The sequence below is a fragment of the Trachinotus anak genome, unplaced genomic scaffold (genome assembly GCF_046630095.1).
Source record: "Trachinotus anak isolate AG129_WGS33_773 ecotype Australia unplaced genomic scaffold, CSIRO_AGI_Tana_v1 ptg000017l, whole genome shotgun sequence".
NCBI classification, from domain to species: Eukaryota; Metazoa; Chordata; class Actinopteri; order Carangiformes; family Carangidae; genus Trachinotus; species Trachinotus anak.
In genome coordinates, this window is record NW_027273868.1 from 710,665 (window position 1) to 729,167 (window position 18,503).

At 39.3% G+C, this 18,503-nt stretch overlaps 1 protein-coding gene across 1 annotated transcript; it reads right to left on the minus strand.

Moving 5' to 3' along the window:
- Window positions 1-494: 494 nt before the first annotated feature.
- Window positions 495-13,364, minus strand: aoc2 (amine oxidase copper containing 2). The gene is made up of 5 exons (XM_071501401.1): window positions 11,721-13,364; window positions 7,063-7,181; window positions 4,716-4,882; window positions 3,951-4,083; window positions 495-3,327 (listed from the first exon to the last, which is right to left on the minus strand). Exons 1-5 carry the CDS (start codon window positions 13,291-13,293, stop codon window positions 3,037-3,039), a joined length of 2,283 nt encoding a protein of 760 aa, XP_071357502.1. The 5' UTR covers window positions 13,294-13,364; the 3' UTR covers window positions 495-3,036.
- Between the last annotated feature and the right edge of the window lie 5,139 nt (window positions 13,365-18,503).

The following is an 18,503-nucleotide window of genomic DNA, read 5'->3' on the forward strand; positions in this document are numbered from 1 at the left end:
GAATTGTGGATTGTATTAGTATTGTGGAAGCAGGTGCTGTGCGCTACTCCTGATGTGACACTGTTGTGACTGTCATTCACTCTCAACATGGATAAACGTGCAATAAGCATCTCAGGTGTGAGGAGATTCTCTATTTAGATATATGCCACATCTTAATGTGAGACTTTCAGTTCAATATTGAAAGTTTAAAAAATCAGATTATCAAAATAATCTGGCGGGCCAGATATCATTGCTGGCGGGCCAGTTTTGGTCCGCGGGCCGCCAGTTGCCGAACACGGGTTTAGACATTATTATTGTTCTTGATGTAACAAAAAAGAATCTTAAACCTTTCCCATGCTGCTGATAACTGGTGAATTTTACCACAATCCCAGGGCAGGATAATCGCTTTAATTTAATCCACATTTCCTTTCAAAATTCACACTGATCACTTTTGACATAAACTCACTAATGTAGGTGTGTGAGTAGTGACATTGAAAAACAGACAATTCAAATAATAATGTTTGAATTTTCATATAAGTTTATTTAATATTGGAAACAATACATATACACTACTCACTATAAGGCTTTGTGGTCACTCAGACAGTTTGAGAAACACTAAATTTAAAAAATGGTATTTTAACATGTCTACTTGTCTACCACCAGGTGCCGCTTAAGGACCACACTTTGAGAGAGCTGTAAAGCAACCAATACTAGAAAGGATAAACTAAAAACTGAAGTACATCATAATGTTATCTGTCCCTGACAGATTATGAAATATATATCAACATGCCACAACCTGAGGGACAGTGAATGAGCTTGACTGACACATACATGCACATATAATTTAGCAGTCTACATAATACATGTAAGGTTCCATGATTGTTTGTGTGTTAATCTCCTCTTTTATTTAGATAGGAACCAACAGCAACAAAAACAAGAAGAACAACAACACAATTCTTCATAATGTTGCACTGTAAAAAAAATACACAAATGAGTCAAAAGTCAGTGGTTCAGTAGTTACAGCCTCGAGCCTGCTTCGGACTGAATGATACAGCTTACTTACAAACATCTGTCTGTACAGTGTCAGATAACATTGCATACATCACAGTTCATATCACATCAGAAAGGAACCATTTGACCTCAAACTAAAAAAAGGTTGCTGGCATAAAAATAAAAATATTTACATACATAACTGAAATGACAATGATGCTGATGATTATAGCCTCTTTGCTTGCAAAATCTCAAATCACAGCTCACATTTCTGAGCATACATTCATATGTTTTTGATAAATGAGTCCCTGGAAACAATTACTGATAAAATGCCAGCTTGCAGTGAATAGTATTATGATTAAAAGTAACTAAAGCAATACATATTCCAAAAGCATAACCTTTATTCCTGATGCTATTCCATGCTAACATTCTCATAATGACAATGCTAACATGCAGATGTTTAGGGGGTAATGTTTATCCAATTGGCAACCCACTGTGACATCACCTATTGCTTTGTGAACTGCCATTCTGAAGCCTCCAGTTTGTAATTTGTCCGTCACCATCTTGGTTTTTTGAAACCAGAAGAAACCATATTTGGATGAGAAGATGAAGCTGAGGAGGAGTGACGAGTGTGGCTCTGAGGTGTACAGTGTTTACAGTTATTTTTTTAGTTTATTTTTCTCATGCTGCTAGGCTGCTAGGAAAGTAATCAGGCAGAGGTGTAAACTTGGTTGAAAACTTGGGAGATCTGTGTTGAGCAAAGATATGTTTTATGACAGAGCTTTCACTTTAGAGATTATGTTTTGTAAACATCAGGCAGTGTGTAACTGCAATAAAATAAGTTTTGCAGGGGAAGGGATCTCTTCCATTCAGTTCTATTCATAAAATTCACCCTGTGCACTTTTTGTCTGCATTACAAAGGTCCAGGGCCACATATACCCACTACAATAAACTAGACTACAGAGATTTCTAATTTGTAGCTAATTCATCACAGTAAACAGTCTGCTTTTTTCTTTTAATGTTATCTTTGCGTTGTATTATAATGATGATGCAGGTGAGGGTGGTTTTGATCAGAAAATTCTAACTTGGATAACTTGGAAATGAGTATATAAAATGTTTTTCTTGCATTAAGAAGTTTTTCATACTTGTAATAAAATTTATGAAAACAAATGGCTACCAATAAGGGACAAAAAGACAGTATTAAAAAAAGCATAAACAAAACAAAACTTTAAGTCCTCGGAAAATGGTCTTTGCAAAGTCTGCATGACTTCTTGTTAATTATCTAAAACATGGACCTTTAAAGCTGCAGAAGGCAGCCTCAGTGGCAGCCAAAACTGCTGATATAATTTAGAGAGATAGGTATGAATTTCAGTCTACAATCTTTGACTCATGATTTCCTAACCACTGAAAACATTCCCCACCAGTGTCCATGTCAGCATGATTAGCATATAGGGAATGTAAAAGCCTGTTAATGGTGATGGAATGCATTTGTCCATTATAGCTTTTCTTGATCATACAGACGAATAACTGGGTCTGTTTCGAAAAAATAGTTTGACATTTTGGGAAATGCCCTTCTTTTCTTTCTCAAAGTGAGAGGGAAGATCAATACCAATCTCATGACTTTGTATAAATTACAGAGCTAGAGTCAGATCGTGGTCAGCCTAGTGTAGCATAAAGACAGGAAGCGGAAGAGAACATCTAGTCTTGTTCTGCTCAAACTTCAAAAATGCACCAACAGCCCCTCTAAAGATCGCTGATTAATGGTCTTTTAATATATAGTCTGTGAACACAGTGCAGGGATAATACTACTAAACATCTGATCCTTGGTGCCATGATTAGATCTAGAACTGATTATTGATTCAAAACCTGTTTAAGTAGATAGAAAGACCTTCACTATTTTCAACGTCTTGTCTAGTGCGCAAATAATTTGTTGTCCCAAGCTGCATTTAAAAACATGTTAAAATTGACACAAGCTTCTTGATAGAAAAATTACTTCATCAATCAGTCCAATCCCAATTGAAAAGGTCATCAGGCCTTGGAAGCTATTACCTAGCGGTGATCAATAAATCAGACCCAATCTTCAAACTTCATGACTCCATCAAAGCCATGGTAGGTGAATGGCTCCAGCATGGGGCTGCATATCTCTTGAGCAAGACAAGCCATTCTGTTGTTATCACAGCTGTTCTCGCTGCCTGGACGAATGTACACCCCATCACCAGAGTGGATTGATGGATCCTCGTCAAAGTAGTTGTGGGGCCGCAGCAGGACCCCGCCCCCATTGCCCACAGTTACTGTATTGGGGATGTCCTCGGAGTGAGGGATGTGGAGGAAACCAGTGGTCACCCAGGCAACCAAGTCCTGCGAACGCGTACACATGTTTACATATGGTTTTATGCCTGGAGCCTTGTGAACGCAATATCTCAGTAAAGCCTTGAAGGAACTTAAACTTTGGTGGTCAAAGGTCAAAGGTCAAGGTCACATGACCTCACAAACCTCGATTTTGGCCTTGTAAATATCATATCTCAGTAATGCCTTGGGGGAATTTCTTCAAATTTGGTACATTCATTCACTTGGATTCAAGGACAAACAGATTAGACTTTGGTGGTCAAAGGTCAAGGTCATGGTGACCTCATAAAATATGGTTTTGGTCTTGTGAACACAATATCTCCATATCATCTTGAGGGAATTTCTTCAAATTTGGTAAAAACATTCCCTTGGACTCAAGGGCAAAATGATTAGATTTTGGTGGTCAAAGGTCAAGGTCAGCGTGACCTCACAAAACACTTTTTTGCCATTACTCAAGGCTTCACACAGCAATTATGACAAAATTTCACACAAATGGTTAATATTTCATATGACTCTGGATAAACAGGGATGTAATCCGAAACTAGTGGCAGAGGCATATAACTGCATGGCGGTAATTCTATTTGTATTCTATTCTATACTATTCCCTTTTATATGTAAATTCCATTTCAACACACCTCGCCTTCAATGCTTTCGTTGTCTTCAATGTACTTGCTGAAGTCAACAGCAGGAGTCCAGATGTTGTTTTGACTGTACAGACTGCTGCTGGTCTGCTCTAAGTCCTTATGCTTTGTGATGGCAACCTTATACCTGGAGACCGACAAAGGAGGCACAGAAAGAGTGGTCATTGCAGGATATTAACACATTGAATTTCCTTACATTTCCCAAGATCCTCTTGAGTGCGTTGCCTTAATAGCATCAGCATTACATGAACTCACTGAGAGTGTGTGGAATGGGACCAGAGCATAAGGCAATAATACTGGTGATGTATGGTGTGTTAACTTCTTTTTACTGCTTTTGTGATAAAACCACTGAATATTTTTTCAGTTACTACAAACACAGTGTATTAATAAGTCCAATCATTATTTTCATTATCAATTTATTTTCAATATCAATTGATATTGTCAGTCAAATATGTCAGTTATTTTCCTGAATAATCATTTTGTCTATGATTATCACAAAATAGTGAAAATTGCCCATTATAACTTCCCTTAGCCCAAGGTGACCTCTAATGTCTTGTTGTCCAACCAACAGTTTAAAATTCAAAGATATTCTTTTGACTATGATGTATTACAGAAATAAACATCAAAGCCTCACATTTGAGAAGCTAAATCTAGCAAACCCAACATTTAAATTGAGCCTGCTGCAGGTCATATTTCCTAGTCATGTAGGTATGTAAAACACTTCATGAACAACATCAAGCCCAAACTGTTCGTTCTCACCTGGCCCAGGACATGGCCCTCTCCTCTGCCTGGCTCTCTGGCAGGTGGTCCCCTGTGAAGCTGAACACCTGCAGCCTGTAGGAGCGCTGGTGACCCCAGTGGTTGGTCTTGTTGCTGGCAATGTGGAGGTAGCGAGGAATCTTGGTGTTGTAATGCAGAGCTGCCTCCTGTGGAAGTGTCACAGTAGACTTTAGTTGTAAAAGTTGTAAAAGGACATTATGGCTCATGTCAGCAAACAGTTACTATTCGACCGACGCAGAGAAACCTTACCATTCTTTTGGAGTCCTGTCTTTCTTCAAGTAAACAAGACGAGGTCCAAACCTGGTATATGGCTATATATATATATATATATATATATGGTATATATTTTATAACTGCAACATCATCTGAGAAAACACATAACCAAACACATAAATTAAAGACTATGCTCTCTTGCAATCAGACAGAGAGTTAGAAGAGACAAACTATCTTTCTTCTTTAAAGTTATTTTTTCAGGCTTTTGCCTCTAGAACACTCATAATGAGAGAGATTGAGATACCCTTTTTCCACTAAAATTAGCGGGTATAAGCGGGTTTTTCAAAGGTGGGTGAACCCGCTAATAAAAGTTGATGGACCTCTTTTCCACTGACAGTTGAGTTTGTATTTCTGCTTGACTGAAGATAAATACCCGTGTCTACTGCAGAGTTATTTGACCCAGGAGTGAATGGCGATTAAACCCTTTTCCATGCCAACAAAAGCCCGATGTTAGAAGGTCTTAACAGGTTTTTTTGAAAAGGGGCTAGAGAGAAAGAGAGAGAAAGAGAGGGGGGGGGGGGGGGGGGGGCAAAAAAAAGGGACAGGCTGGACTCAAACCCCAGCCACTGCACAGTGAGTACAAAGCCTCAAAGACATGCACTCCACCAGGTGAACCACCAGAGAGCCTCAAGACAGACTGTCTTTCTTATTTTGCCTCTCACACAGCTTATAGCCTCTATCTTAGTCTTTATTTACTTCCAACTCCAGAATGTAATTGACTTTTATTAGATGCAGGTCTTTATGTCTAACTCCCCCAGTTCAATATGTAGAATTGGCAATAGTGTATTTTAGTGTGAAGCCTCGTTTTCAGTCACTCCTATTTTATGTGTTAAAGTTACTGCACCACGCATGCAGAAACCCTTTATTTCTTACCAGGGCTTTTATTGCTGTGCTGCAGTAAGTGTATTGTCTCATTTTTTGCTGCTGGTGTTTCTGTTGCTTATGTAAGGCAGTTGCCTAATTATGACACAAGGTGTCGTTGTTGCGCTGTCTATGTAATAAGAGTCTAGCAAGATGTCCTTCCAGGACACTGCAGTGTTATGGTCAAGTCCTTGCGGGCGCCATACTTGCTCAGAGTTTACTTTCCTGCAAGGTAAGCATTGTTAACTGTGCCCCGTATTTTCCCATCTAAAAGTGTTGAAAAACCACACATTACGGTCATGTTTTGATGCTTTGTGTTTTATTAATGTTTCCGCTAACAGTTTGCTGTATGTTTTGATCATTTAGGATATGTACTTTAATTGTTTGATGGGTTTGGCAAAGTGTTGGTCATGGCTGCTAGCGCGCCATAAACGAAAACTAGAATGTAGTAAACAAGTATCAATTGAAGTCTGTGTAAACGGCACGGAGCATAGATTTTATTATTTTGGTAGATGCTAATTGTTGCTTGGTTCAGAGATGTAGGTATTAAAGAGTTTACTTTCCTTGCCCCGCAAGGTTCTGGAGCCAGCAGCCACAGTGTTAAAGAGCCCATGCAGTCTGTTTGGAATAAATACTCTGCTACGGCCTCGGTCACAATCCCGAAGACTGCGTATGGTGCCTCCTTTCTCCCCGCACGACACTCCTCCACAAATATTACATCAAAACACAACACAGAGTCCTGGGGGGGGGTGTAGGAGGGGCTAAGTGTATTGGAAGCGCCCCTCCACTTCCCTGCAGTTCCCAAGCAGCCTGTAAACCAGAGCGGCTTGGTGGACTGCCCAGAAGAGGTGTGGCATCCATAAGCAATAAGACATATTCATAATTTTTTTTACAGTCATATAACAATTCTGTTTCATACAAAATTAATTTTGAAATAAACCTCTTTATTTTAGAGGCAAATGGCAGAGATGGAATAAATCAATCAAAATACAATAATGCTGTCTAAAGATATACTGCCTTTACAAAAATAACACTGACATTCCAGTGCTTCAGAAGAGAACACCTCATGCTATCTTCACACATCCAACGTTTGAGGTTATGTAGACTGTGACCTTTGTTGACCTTTGACTCATTCGTGTTACCTGTTGCATTCCTGTTATATTAAAGGAAATGGATAAAGATAAAGGCAGACCTGTTCTGTTTTGAGCTGAGTCTCCACCAGTTGAGGGACCATAGCATAGTGATCAGGCATCCATGGCAGTGACACATTAACATACTCCATGTCTTTGGTCTGGAAGACATTCTTCACTCCTGCAGAAGAAACAATGCAAAAGTTATTGAAATAATAATTATTTCATATAATTTTCTGCACCAATCACTATTTTGGGGTCTACAAGGGACCAAATGACTATGGGTAATAATAATGAGCCCATAGCAGTTCTGTAGTGAAGAGCAGGTTGTGATGAGGAGCTGCCCCCATAGAAGGAGGAAGGAGGAGTGGTCAACCACTCAGAGGTTATATATTGGATTGAGGCCAGGTGCAAGCCCTTTGCCTATCTGCAGCACCCTAGCTCTCTTCCTGAAACAGTTGCCTGAGTAGAATGTGAATTTCTTTGTTCTTTGAGATCATGTAGTATGCCTGAAATTATTTGTTAGTTGTTTAGGTTAGAATATGATAGATAAGCATTTATTGTTTGGAATAGTGAACTTGCAGTAAGTTTTTTTTAGAATAAAACCAGCACCAACTATTGTTTTCCCTCATGGCCTTAACTCCCAATGCTGGCTGTAAACCAACTGACGCCTGAAGCCTTTAATGAATAACTTTTGATGGACTTGGACTTCTCCTGGTCCTTCCTTGTGCCTGACCTCATGCCCACAGTGTTCGCTAACATTACCTGGAACCAGAATCACCACACAGCTTAGATATCAGGCCTATTTTACAGTTCTCCTCAGCGCTCTGGAGTGTTTTGGAGCTGTTTGTTAATTGTTTTGGTTTTAAAGATTTATTGTTTTAGTTGCAAACTGTGTGTGTCTTAGTATTAAGGAGTGCTTATTGTTGCATATCTATTCTTGCATCAGTTTCAAAATGAACCACAATGAACACACAGCCAAGCTCTGTGATTTATAATGGTTAATCCGGGTTGAACATCAAAGGCATCATCTGCCCTTATCACATATATTTGGGGTTTTGATTATTACATCAGCCACTGACAACAGTCAACTCATGACCTCAGTATTTTTAACATCCTGGCTACAGCCATGTCCTGGTCATGACATCCATTAGCCATAATGGACAAATCAGTCTTTTCATAACAAAACTGATATGGTAATATGACATCAGGTTTTTCTCTTTATGATTGCGGTTTCATCATCACCATCACCAGTGTAACATTCTGCCACAACTTGGTTTTCACAATACCACCAGTAGAGTGATAAACTAACACATTTGTTTTTAGCACACACACAAGGGAGAGATACTTACCACAGCAACTGACGAACTATGTCACACCCACAGGTTACATACAGGGAATACGCTCGTTCAACTTAATGCAGTGGCTTAATGTGATGCATGCTAGTATTAAAAAGAAACACAGTGAGGAGGCAGAGTTGTCTCTGGGGAGCAGAGCTTGGTGAATGCTGTGAGGTATTGCATTATTTTTGTGCCTCATTACTGAGCACAAAGTGGGACTTTCTGAGCACAGACATTTAATTTTTGCAAGCACACCAATTATATTTTGAAGAGAAAATATTTTTGAGCAAAGAATTTAAAAAATCTATTGTGTGCTTAATAAATGTATTTCACTGTTTGCGTCTATCCACATAGTCGCAAAATAGTAATGTCTCTCACTCAGTCAGTTGTTCTCTTACAGATCTCTGCTCTCTGTGTAAGTAGATACCTACAAGCTTGCTTACAGTGTATCCCTTGCACTCTCCCTTGTTATGGAGAAGAGGATAGCTCTGTGGATATAATACGGCTGCTGGTAAAAACCTCCTGAACATGTGGTTCATAAATTTTGAGAGAAACAATAAAGCTAAGTGGCTGTCTCTGTTCCCAACCCTTCCCTGATGTCTCGTGTCCACCATATAGCATTGGCTAAACACGACTTTAAATGATTTGGTTAGAGCAAACTGTTTATTTTTCATGATTTTTTAATTGACAAATGTAGAACAAAGAGAATTTGACAAAATATCATAAATCTAAACCTTAAATTTGGTTATATTATCTGACAGAATTGTATGACATGCATGGTTAGTTTGTGTTATTTTTGTCAGTTTTTGAAATGAAAACGTCTTTTGGGCCCATTTTACTGGTTATGAACTCCAGGTCTGTTTGTTTTGGAGAGGAGGAGATGTCTGCGGATAATTCTGTTTGCAGTAAAAACCTCCTGAAGACTGAAACTGAAATTGGACAAAGCTTATGGCAAAGGTGGTGAAGATAACAACTCCCATGATCCCACACCATTTCATGACATGACCCAATGCCATCGTTTGTTATTGTTTTGATTGATATACCCCTCACTGCAGAAGTTACATACTGTGTGTTTAAAGGGGCAGATCCAGGAATGTGTTCTCACTTTCCATAACAGACATTTTTCAACATGTTCATCAATTTCTGAGGAAATAATGTTTGGATCTTGATGTGAAAAAAATCAGACCTATTTATGATGTTGAGATCTATGAGTTTGTATAATTTGGGACAGATCCAGATAATAATCTGGATCTGGTGGAAGAAAATTCAGAATCTGCATTGCACACAGTGTTGTACTTATTATTAATAGTAACTAACATTCAATGTGCAACAACAATCTGGTCAAAAAATAATAGTAAAAAATCTTCCAAAACCAACGGATATTTCCATTTACTACTTCAGCAATTAAATTCAGATATTGTGTGATGGTATGGATCTCACACAGGAAGAAGATGCGCTTTCTAGCAGGTTAATAGAGAACAGAATAATGAGTGATAAATTATTTGTACAATAGAGAAATTATTATGAGAGAGCAAGGAAAAATCTTTAGGTGTCGATAACCTTGATGTGAAGCTACTGAAATTGCTATGCTTATTTCTTATATCATTAATTTTAAGTTTAGGAAAATGTGTTTGTCCTACAGAATGGAGAACAGGCAAATGATAAGAAAAAAGTTGTTGGTGCTAAATCGTTGGATTTCAGTGCGACACTTGACATACTTGATCATAAGTTGCTATTGAATAATTTGAACTGTTATGCCTTTGAAGCATCTGTTCCTGCATGGATCAAAAGTTACCTCACAAACAGGAAATATACTGTAATGGTAGTTATAACCTGGGTTGTGGGGGGGCCTCATTGAAGTTGTTTATGAATGCTTTTGTTTTGTTTTCCATTTTTATAAATGATTCATCCATTTTATGATTTAATTCTGAATTATGCCACAATTGCAAAGTGTGCAGACAATTCCACAATATATGCATCAGTGCACACATTTGGAGAATAAGTAAAGTTTTAAATGAGGAATTAAAGTTAATAAAAGAATGGGTAATGGTAAATTAATTGGTGCTTTACTTAGAAAAGATATACAAATATAGTAAATAAACCTTGAAACCTTGTCAGTATAGAGAGTGACAGTTTGCATGAGCACAACCACTAACACTGTGCTAGCCACTGCCAGTTACCAGTTCACAATCACCATAAACAAATAACTATGCTTACCATATTGATACATCTTCTAGTTGCTGATTTTGGTGCACAATAAATTCCTCAAAAACTCCTGAGTCTGGGTCTGACTGAGGCTCAAATATGTGGCTTAGTCCCTCTGTTGTTTCCTTCTCTAACAATCTTGATACACTCTGCTCTTTCACTGGTCAATTTAGCACAAGCAACGGTGGTGGGCCACAAAGCCTGACGCAGGTTTCTCAATGAGGAAGTGAGAGTAGATGTGCTTCATGCCCCAGTTTTTCTATTTTTTCATTTTGTTATGTGGGAAAACCATGTTAAACAACATAATCATGGCACTGTATGTTTACAAAGTATAAATATGGCTGGAGAGGAACTTTGACAAAACAATTAGTGCAAGCATTAGTATTATCCCTGTTAGATTATTGTTCTGTGATTTGGTCCTGTACAACATAAAGTAATTTGAACAGGGGCTACAGGTAGCACAGAATAAAGCAGCACACATTGCTCCTCACCTGCCCATATCAAATTGCCCATATCTGGCTTGGTTAAGGGTAAAAAGCAGGTTGCACGCTTCTATGGTGTGCTTTATTAGAAATCTTATCATAATGAAATCCCCCTCAAATACAATCTAGTAACCATCATGTTTTTCAGACAGACGTTTTTTTCCTGGGCAGGTATCAGAAGGTCATTTTCTGTTGCCTCCAAGTAGAACGGACAACAGTTAATTATCAAGCAATGGTGGCATGGAATTAATTACTTTATATAAAAAAATTACATGTTTTTAAACGAAAGGACTGTAATGGTTTACATAAGGAATAGTATACAACACTACAATACACACTAGAACACTAGAGGACTTTCATGTTTATACATTTTTCTTGTTTTTTCTGTTCTTGAAGATGTGATAAGTGTGTATGAACCTGTCCATCCCACTTTAATTGCGATTGAGTAGTGAAAATATTTATTTCCTCAGTTGTTCAAGAAATTAAATTATTGTGTTGCGCTACTATATCAAATTAAAATTAAAATTACACAAGAACAACAGCCGTTGCGACACAGAAATGAGACGAGTCATATAGCTATAGAGCTGTATGAACTAGAGAACAAAAAAAACGTGTCAGATTGTTTGCCTATGTTTTTTTCTCCATTTTGCCATGCTTTATATTGCTGTCTGCCCAGGTTTTATTACCACTCACCTAACACATCCAAATCCACTTTGAAATTGATGAAGTGGGTGTGGATGTTGCCCAGGACGTTTTCCGCCACCTGGTGCCCGTGTTTCCGACTACCATTCACCAGGTAAGAAGAGGAGATGTAGCCGGTGGCGTGTACCTTGGCCTCCACTGATCCGCTCTGGTAGAAGATGAAATCCCACATGTAGTCATAGTTTCCTATAGCTGTGATCGTTCTGAACACTAAAGCGCTGTTCACCATCCCTCCATAACTGTTGTGGAAAAAGTCAGAGAAGTGCCTTCGCAGGGGCTGACCCATGTTGTGTTCAAAGACGCAGATTGAATTCCTAAATAAGACCGGGGCTGGGACATCGATGTAGCGATATGTGTCTACGTAGGTGGCTTCGTAGGGGCAATCCACGCCACGGACCAGTTCGTGTGCAAAGCGTCCTATCCCGATGCTCGAATCCAGAAACTTGGTGAGGATCATCCCCGGTGTCACTGAACCATACACCGACATTGCCTCCTGCACGCTCAGCTCGTATGCAATCCTCTCATCCTTGAAACGCACATCAAACACCCGCATGCCTGTTTGAGAGCTCAGCCCAAAGGCGAAGCTCCAGTCCAGGTACAGGACGTGGTTCTTGCTTACACTCCAGCGCTGCCCCTTTGGATAAAACAGCTGCGGTCCGATTTCCAGAAGCTTATTCCTGGGTTTCAGAGAGCCATAGTCAGGGGATTCATGGTAAACTATTTTCCTAACAGAGCCAGAATCATATTTCTGTTTAAGGTCTTCTACTGTGTCGAAGTATTGGCCATTATAAAGTAGCTTCTCAACTTTCCATTCTGACGCGTTTATGCTCTCATGGTTGATCAGCACCTCGAAGCCCACCGGGTGGATGTACATGCCGCTCATATCCCTGAAGAAAGATACCCAGGTCTTTCTGTCCCCGGATCGGACTCCGCGGGGCATCTGCTCAAACGCGTCCAGCCTCTTGTGCTGGCTCACGTCGAAGCTCTCTTTCACGAGCTTCTCCAGCTTGGAGAAGACCTCAGTCTCAAAAAACTGGAAAAGCAAGGCGTATTCCCCAATGGTGACCGTGCGTGCAGAATAAGGCAGCTCCATCTTGTACCTCTCTGTGGTGACATCTCTGTGGTATTTCGGGTTGGGAAGTGGCCCCACAACATACTCCTTGATGTAGCCTTGGGCGCCGTGGAAGACCACCGCAGTTGCCTCTCTAATTGGCTTGGTGTCTTTGTTGTCCAAGTAAGCCAGTGCGTCCGCTTTCTTTGGCAGAGAGAGGTCTATTAAGAACAGGAAATTGTCCGATGGCTTGGTGACCTGATTGGTGGATATGTCCAAGTCTTTCTGCTTGAGCATGTATTGCTGGACCTGCAAATACTCCTCGCGGGTTAGGTCAGCGAACACGAGGCTGCGGTCGTTATGCTTTCCCCGTAGCGGGTGGAAGCGTTGAGCGGAACATTTGGGCGCCCTGTTGGAGTGGATGCCAATCAGAACGATGTTGAGAACGATGGACACGAGGACAAAGAGGATGAGTGCCCATTTCATTAGAGAGTTCATTCTCCGCTCTGCCATTACGCACGGGCTTGGAGAGAGAGAAGGGAGGAATGAGCCAAGGGTGAGCGCTTAGACGGCGAGGAGAGGAGGGGCACGCCTTCAGCATCTTCCGTTCCCACCCTTATCTACATGGATTCCATAACTCCCTACCCCTCTCTCTTCCTTTGACTGAAGTTATGAAATGCGCTTTTAATCCAATTCATTTTATGCTACACAGGCCACAGGACTATTTTACACAGGCTGCTTCTCGTTTAATAATAATCGCAATCAGTGAAATAGAATACAAAGTGAGCTAGACAACCATTGAGGAAAACAGTCTGCAAATAATAATAATAAAAAAAACTACAAAATGGAATATATTTTGTTAAACCTGTGTCGTAGTGTCATGTTTATAATAGGCCTATGTTTCCCCATATCATAGCCACTAACCAAACTCGTATGTATATGTACATATACATATGTTAAATACTGTCTCAAAGCATTGCCAATCTGGTGGCCACTTCCAAATCTTTTTTTAAATTTACTTAGTTTGTTGCCCAGATCATTTAGGATGATAGATGTAGCCTACTAAAAATCTGAATCAGACAAATCTATGTAATCATAAAATTAATTTCAAAATTTGCAGCCCACCCAGTATGCATTGCTTTAAATGTTAAAATGGATTGGGGCATTGTCATCCTGTTCCTCATTTTTCAGGTTTTACTTTAATTTGTCACCTGTCTGTAGTTTTTGGTGCTTTTAGGTTGTATTGCATTACCCAAATTAATATAAATGGGGTGAACATGAAAGAATAGGGACACAACTGGCCACGTAATATGATAAAATTGATCAGCACCACAAACTGCCTTCTCCAAAATTATCATTAAGCCATAAAGCCAGGATTCTTTTGAAAAGAGGACTACTACTATACCTACTGATCCAAAAAAGCCTCCCTCAAAATATCATCACAGCTTCAGACACATCTTTACTTGATTATACACTAATATTGCACAGACAATACATTACAGCACAAAAGAAGAACGCTATTTTCCCCACAGTAATGTTGACAGTGTTATTTGGGATATTACTCATAATTTACTGTAGTAGAGTGATATAGTAACCCATTTTAAGTGAAAACCTCTCTGGAGATCCTATAACATATTAGTCACTTAGCCTATGTTCATGTTTGTTTCTGTCTTTTCAAATTCAAAAGTAAACTTAGGGGTGAACAACAATAAACGAAGAAACAACAAAAAACTTCCATGCTCTCTTACTTCCTTCATGTAATACATTTTTCATGTTGTATAGGACTGTGTGTATCTGCCTCCCAACTGACTTAGGACAGTTGGAGGTTTGGATTTGTTGTGCTTGTCGTTGCTAATGTAGCCTGAAGCCTCTGACCTTAAGCAGAGATAAAGAGTGGTCTAACAGATGTCTGTCAAGCTCACTTCTTTCTAACTCCACACACTCGGATTTTTTTACTTGTCAAACTTAGTCTTTAGATGCTTCCCCTAACAGAAGCTGACTAAAGTGACACTTGAGGACAGGTATCAGACTTCAGACCTCCCTTTCCCATCTCCCATCAGTGAAGCTGGACGTGCTTCAGGAACAACAATATACGAGACCCCTGTTGTTGTTCTTCCATGTCCTGTCAGGTTACACAGGAAAGAACATCAGCCCTCACTGGCCTGCTCTTGACCTGCAGTGCTTCCTGCCAGCCTGGTGGGAGATGTTTTTCCCAGATCAGGCATGCAGCCAGCATTCCCTCTGATATGTTTTATATTGTTTATGTTTATATTGATGTATTTGCTAGCCATGTTTTTTTCAGACTCCCCCCCCAACATTTTGTTGCAATACGACAGCCACAGGTTTCACATAGATTAGCGTGTGTGGATGAAACTGTTGAATTACGATGATACTTTCACATGCAATGACCAAAAATTTATTTTGAGTTTTGTTTGAGCTATGAATAGTCACACACAAATGTCTTTGATGCATATCTTTTTTCATATGTAATTATGCATCTCCTTTTCATGTACTCTTTCTTACCTAAATACTTTGTATGCACCAGTGTATGACATTTGCTACACTGATTACGGAGGAATGATTAAGAGGAAGAGAGTCTTGGTTGTTCAAACTTCTTGTTTTTAAGAAGATGGAGGCCACTGTACTGTTGGGAACCTTCAAAGCAGCAGAAATATTTGTGTATCCTTCCCCAGATCTGAGCCTCAACACAATCATGTCTCTGAACTCTGAGCTCTTCATGGTTTTTGCTCTGATCTGCACTGTCAGATAAGATACCTTACATAGACACTACTTATACACACACAACTTATGTTAATGTGATATTTCAGATCCTGTTTAATACATTTGCAAAAATTCTAAAAATCAGTTTCTTTGCTTTGTCATTATGGAGTATTGAGAGTAGACTGATGAGGGAAAATGAGTTTCTATGATTTAAGCATAAGACTGAAACAATAAAATATGAAAAACATGAAGGGGTCTGAATACTCTCTGAATGCAGACAATGCAATCTGAATGCATGAACTGAGGGACCAGTGAAAATGAACAGTTTCACAGCTGAAGTTGCTGGAGAAGACAACGAGGATAATGTCAGGATACCAGTATTTAGCTTAGTTTTCTTCTCATCAGTGGCTCTGAAGTGGAGAGAGTCAGATGCATCAAGTTCCTTGCTGTGCACATATCCGATGACATCACCTGGACCATCAACATCAGCTCAACAGTGAAGAAAGCACATGCCTTCACTTCCTGCGGAGACTGAAGAGAGCCAGTCTCCCATCACAAGTCTTCACCACCCTCTACAGAGGATTGTAGAGAGTGTCCTAATCAGCTGTATCACTATGTGGTACGGAAACCACAAAGCCCAGAAGCGCAAGTCTTTGCAGCGCATAGTGAGCGCAGCTGAAAAGATCATCAGAATCAGAATCAGAATCAGAATCAGAATCAGGTTTATTGCCAAGTATGTTTTCACGTACAAGGAATTTGTTCTGGTGAATGGTGCAGAGCGCACCAAAACACCGAGGCAGCCATCTGCGGCGCCATTTAAAAAGGAGGAATGGGGAAAAACAAGTGGAGAGGAGAGGAGAAAAAATAACAGAACCCAAACTATACTCCTGGGGGGGGGGGGGAGGGGGGGGGGGGGGGGGGGGTACAGTGTGGGATTCGGGAAAAAAAACCTCAGCAACATAGGCATATATAAACAAACACATCTTACAACACAGTGACTCAGGACAAAAATCATAGGGGTCTCCCTCCCTGCTCGCTATCCAGGACATCTTCAGGACCCTTCTCACCCCTCTCACAGTCTGTTTGTCCCTCTACCATCTGGTAAAAGTTACTGCAGCATTAGGACTCGCACTGCAAGGTTCTGTAACAGCTTCTCTCCCCAAGCTGTCAGACCCCTGAATACCAGGTGACTGTGCAACATCTCTTCAAATTGTCTGTGAAATACCCCTTTTAATTGGACAGTCAAACTATGAAAACATCTGGAATCTGTACTTTCACACAACTGTATAAGTCTTGTTTGTGACCTGCTTAAGCCTTCACCAGTTTTGCCTCTCAGCCAAGACTAGACAGTTTTGCTTGGGCACACTGGCTTTTGATGTTTATTAAAAGGAAAGATGTTAATGATAGGTACAAACCTAGATATTCAACATATTTTCTCATGAAAACAGTGTTGAATCTTAAGCAGAGTTTAACTAAATGTCAAAGACCTACACTGTAAGACTTTTTAGTGTAAATTTATAGTAATTTACAGGCAGCGGCTTCACCCATAAGGTACTGCATTTTTTATAGTTTCTTACTGTATTTTAGAATTACAGTAAATCACTGGAAATACATGCGCAGTTCTTTACTGTATTCATGTAAATTTACAACACAATACTGTTCACAATTTTACAGTAAATGACTGTAAATTTACTATCTATTACTATGGTACAATTACTACTACAACTACTACTACTACTACTACTAATAATAATAATAATAATAATAATAATAATAAACAAATTAATGAAAAGGAACAACATTCATTATGCAGTTCATTTTTAAATATTTATTGAAAATTATTTTTTTTAAATTCAAATAGCAGTAAAATATTGAGTAAGTGGATGTGTATGTGCATGTGTGTATGAAAGACAAACAAACAGACAAAGTCCCACCTGAAATCATCGCGTTTCTTGATGAGTATAAACATGCAGGTTCACTGATGTTGTCTTCCCTTTGACCATGTTCCTACTCTTCTTGGTCTCATGTCTCACTTTTGTTCCACTGAGGATTAATATTAGTGCAGGTTCTGAAAAACTATTCAGAACAAAATAAATATTTGTCTTGAAATATCTCTCAGAAAACATTTTTTGAGTTCTTGACACATGGGATCAAAATGTAGACACCACAAGGAACCTTTTGTCATAGTTTCTACATGGACAAGATACTGTCACACCCTCTATACTTTGTGCCTTTTATGTGTCACACATTTTAGAAAAATCCCCATGACTGTGTCATTAACAATGCAACAGCTGCCACAGTTGGGCATAAACAACAAAACAGTGAACTCAGAGCATGGTTCTAGAAATGTCTGAATAAAGTCTTGTATGATTCTTTTTGCCAACTGGAAAACAAAGCATTAAGTTAGACCTAACGCCTCACTACATTACTTCAGTTAAATTATCTTTCAGCAAAAGCAACAGTTTTGTTTGATGGTATTGTAAACTGAAACAAAATACTGACATGTTAATTTTAGCTATATTGCTTAAGAACTGCATGACTCTTTTCAATGACTAAGACTGCCTTAAAAGGCAGAAAATTCAACTGGAGAAAGTCACACTGATTTTTTTACTTCCTTAACAGGAATAATGTTATGACATCAGCTAATATTTTGACACTTTGAGGCAGAATAAAATGGTGACATACCTTACTCAATCAAGGTTGCCTTATCAATACAGCTCTGGACATCTGTGACAAAAGGCTGAGCTGGTTGTAGTGAGGCTGTGTGGTGACAGAGACTGGTTGGTGAATGTGCTCCAAGGGTGAAATCCAGAAAAATAAAATGCAAGCTGCAAAAACAGCCCTTACTCTTTTGCAAGATCTTGTTATGTTAATTTTTAAATCTTAGCTCCACCCTTTTTTTTTCAACTTCCCAAGATGTTCAGCTGTTTACAGTAAAGTTTATGGTTTACTGTAGATAATGGCATTCTCTGAAAGTGCTGTAATCATGTTTTTTTTCCCTC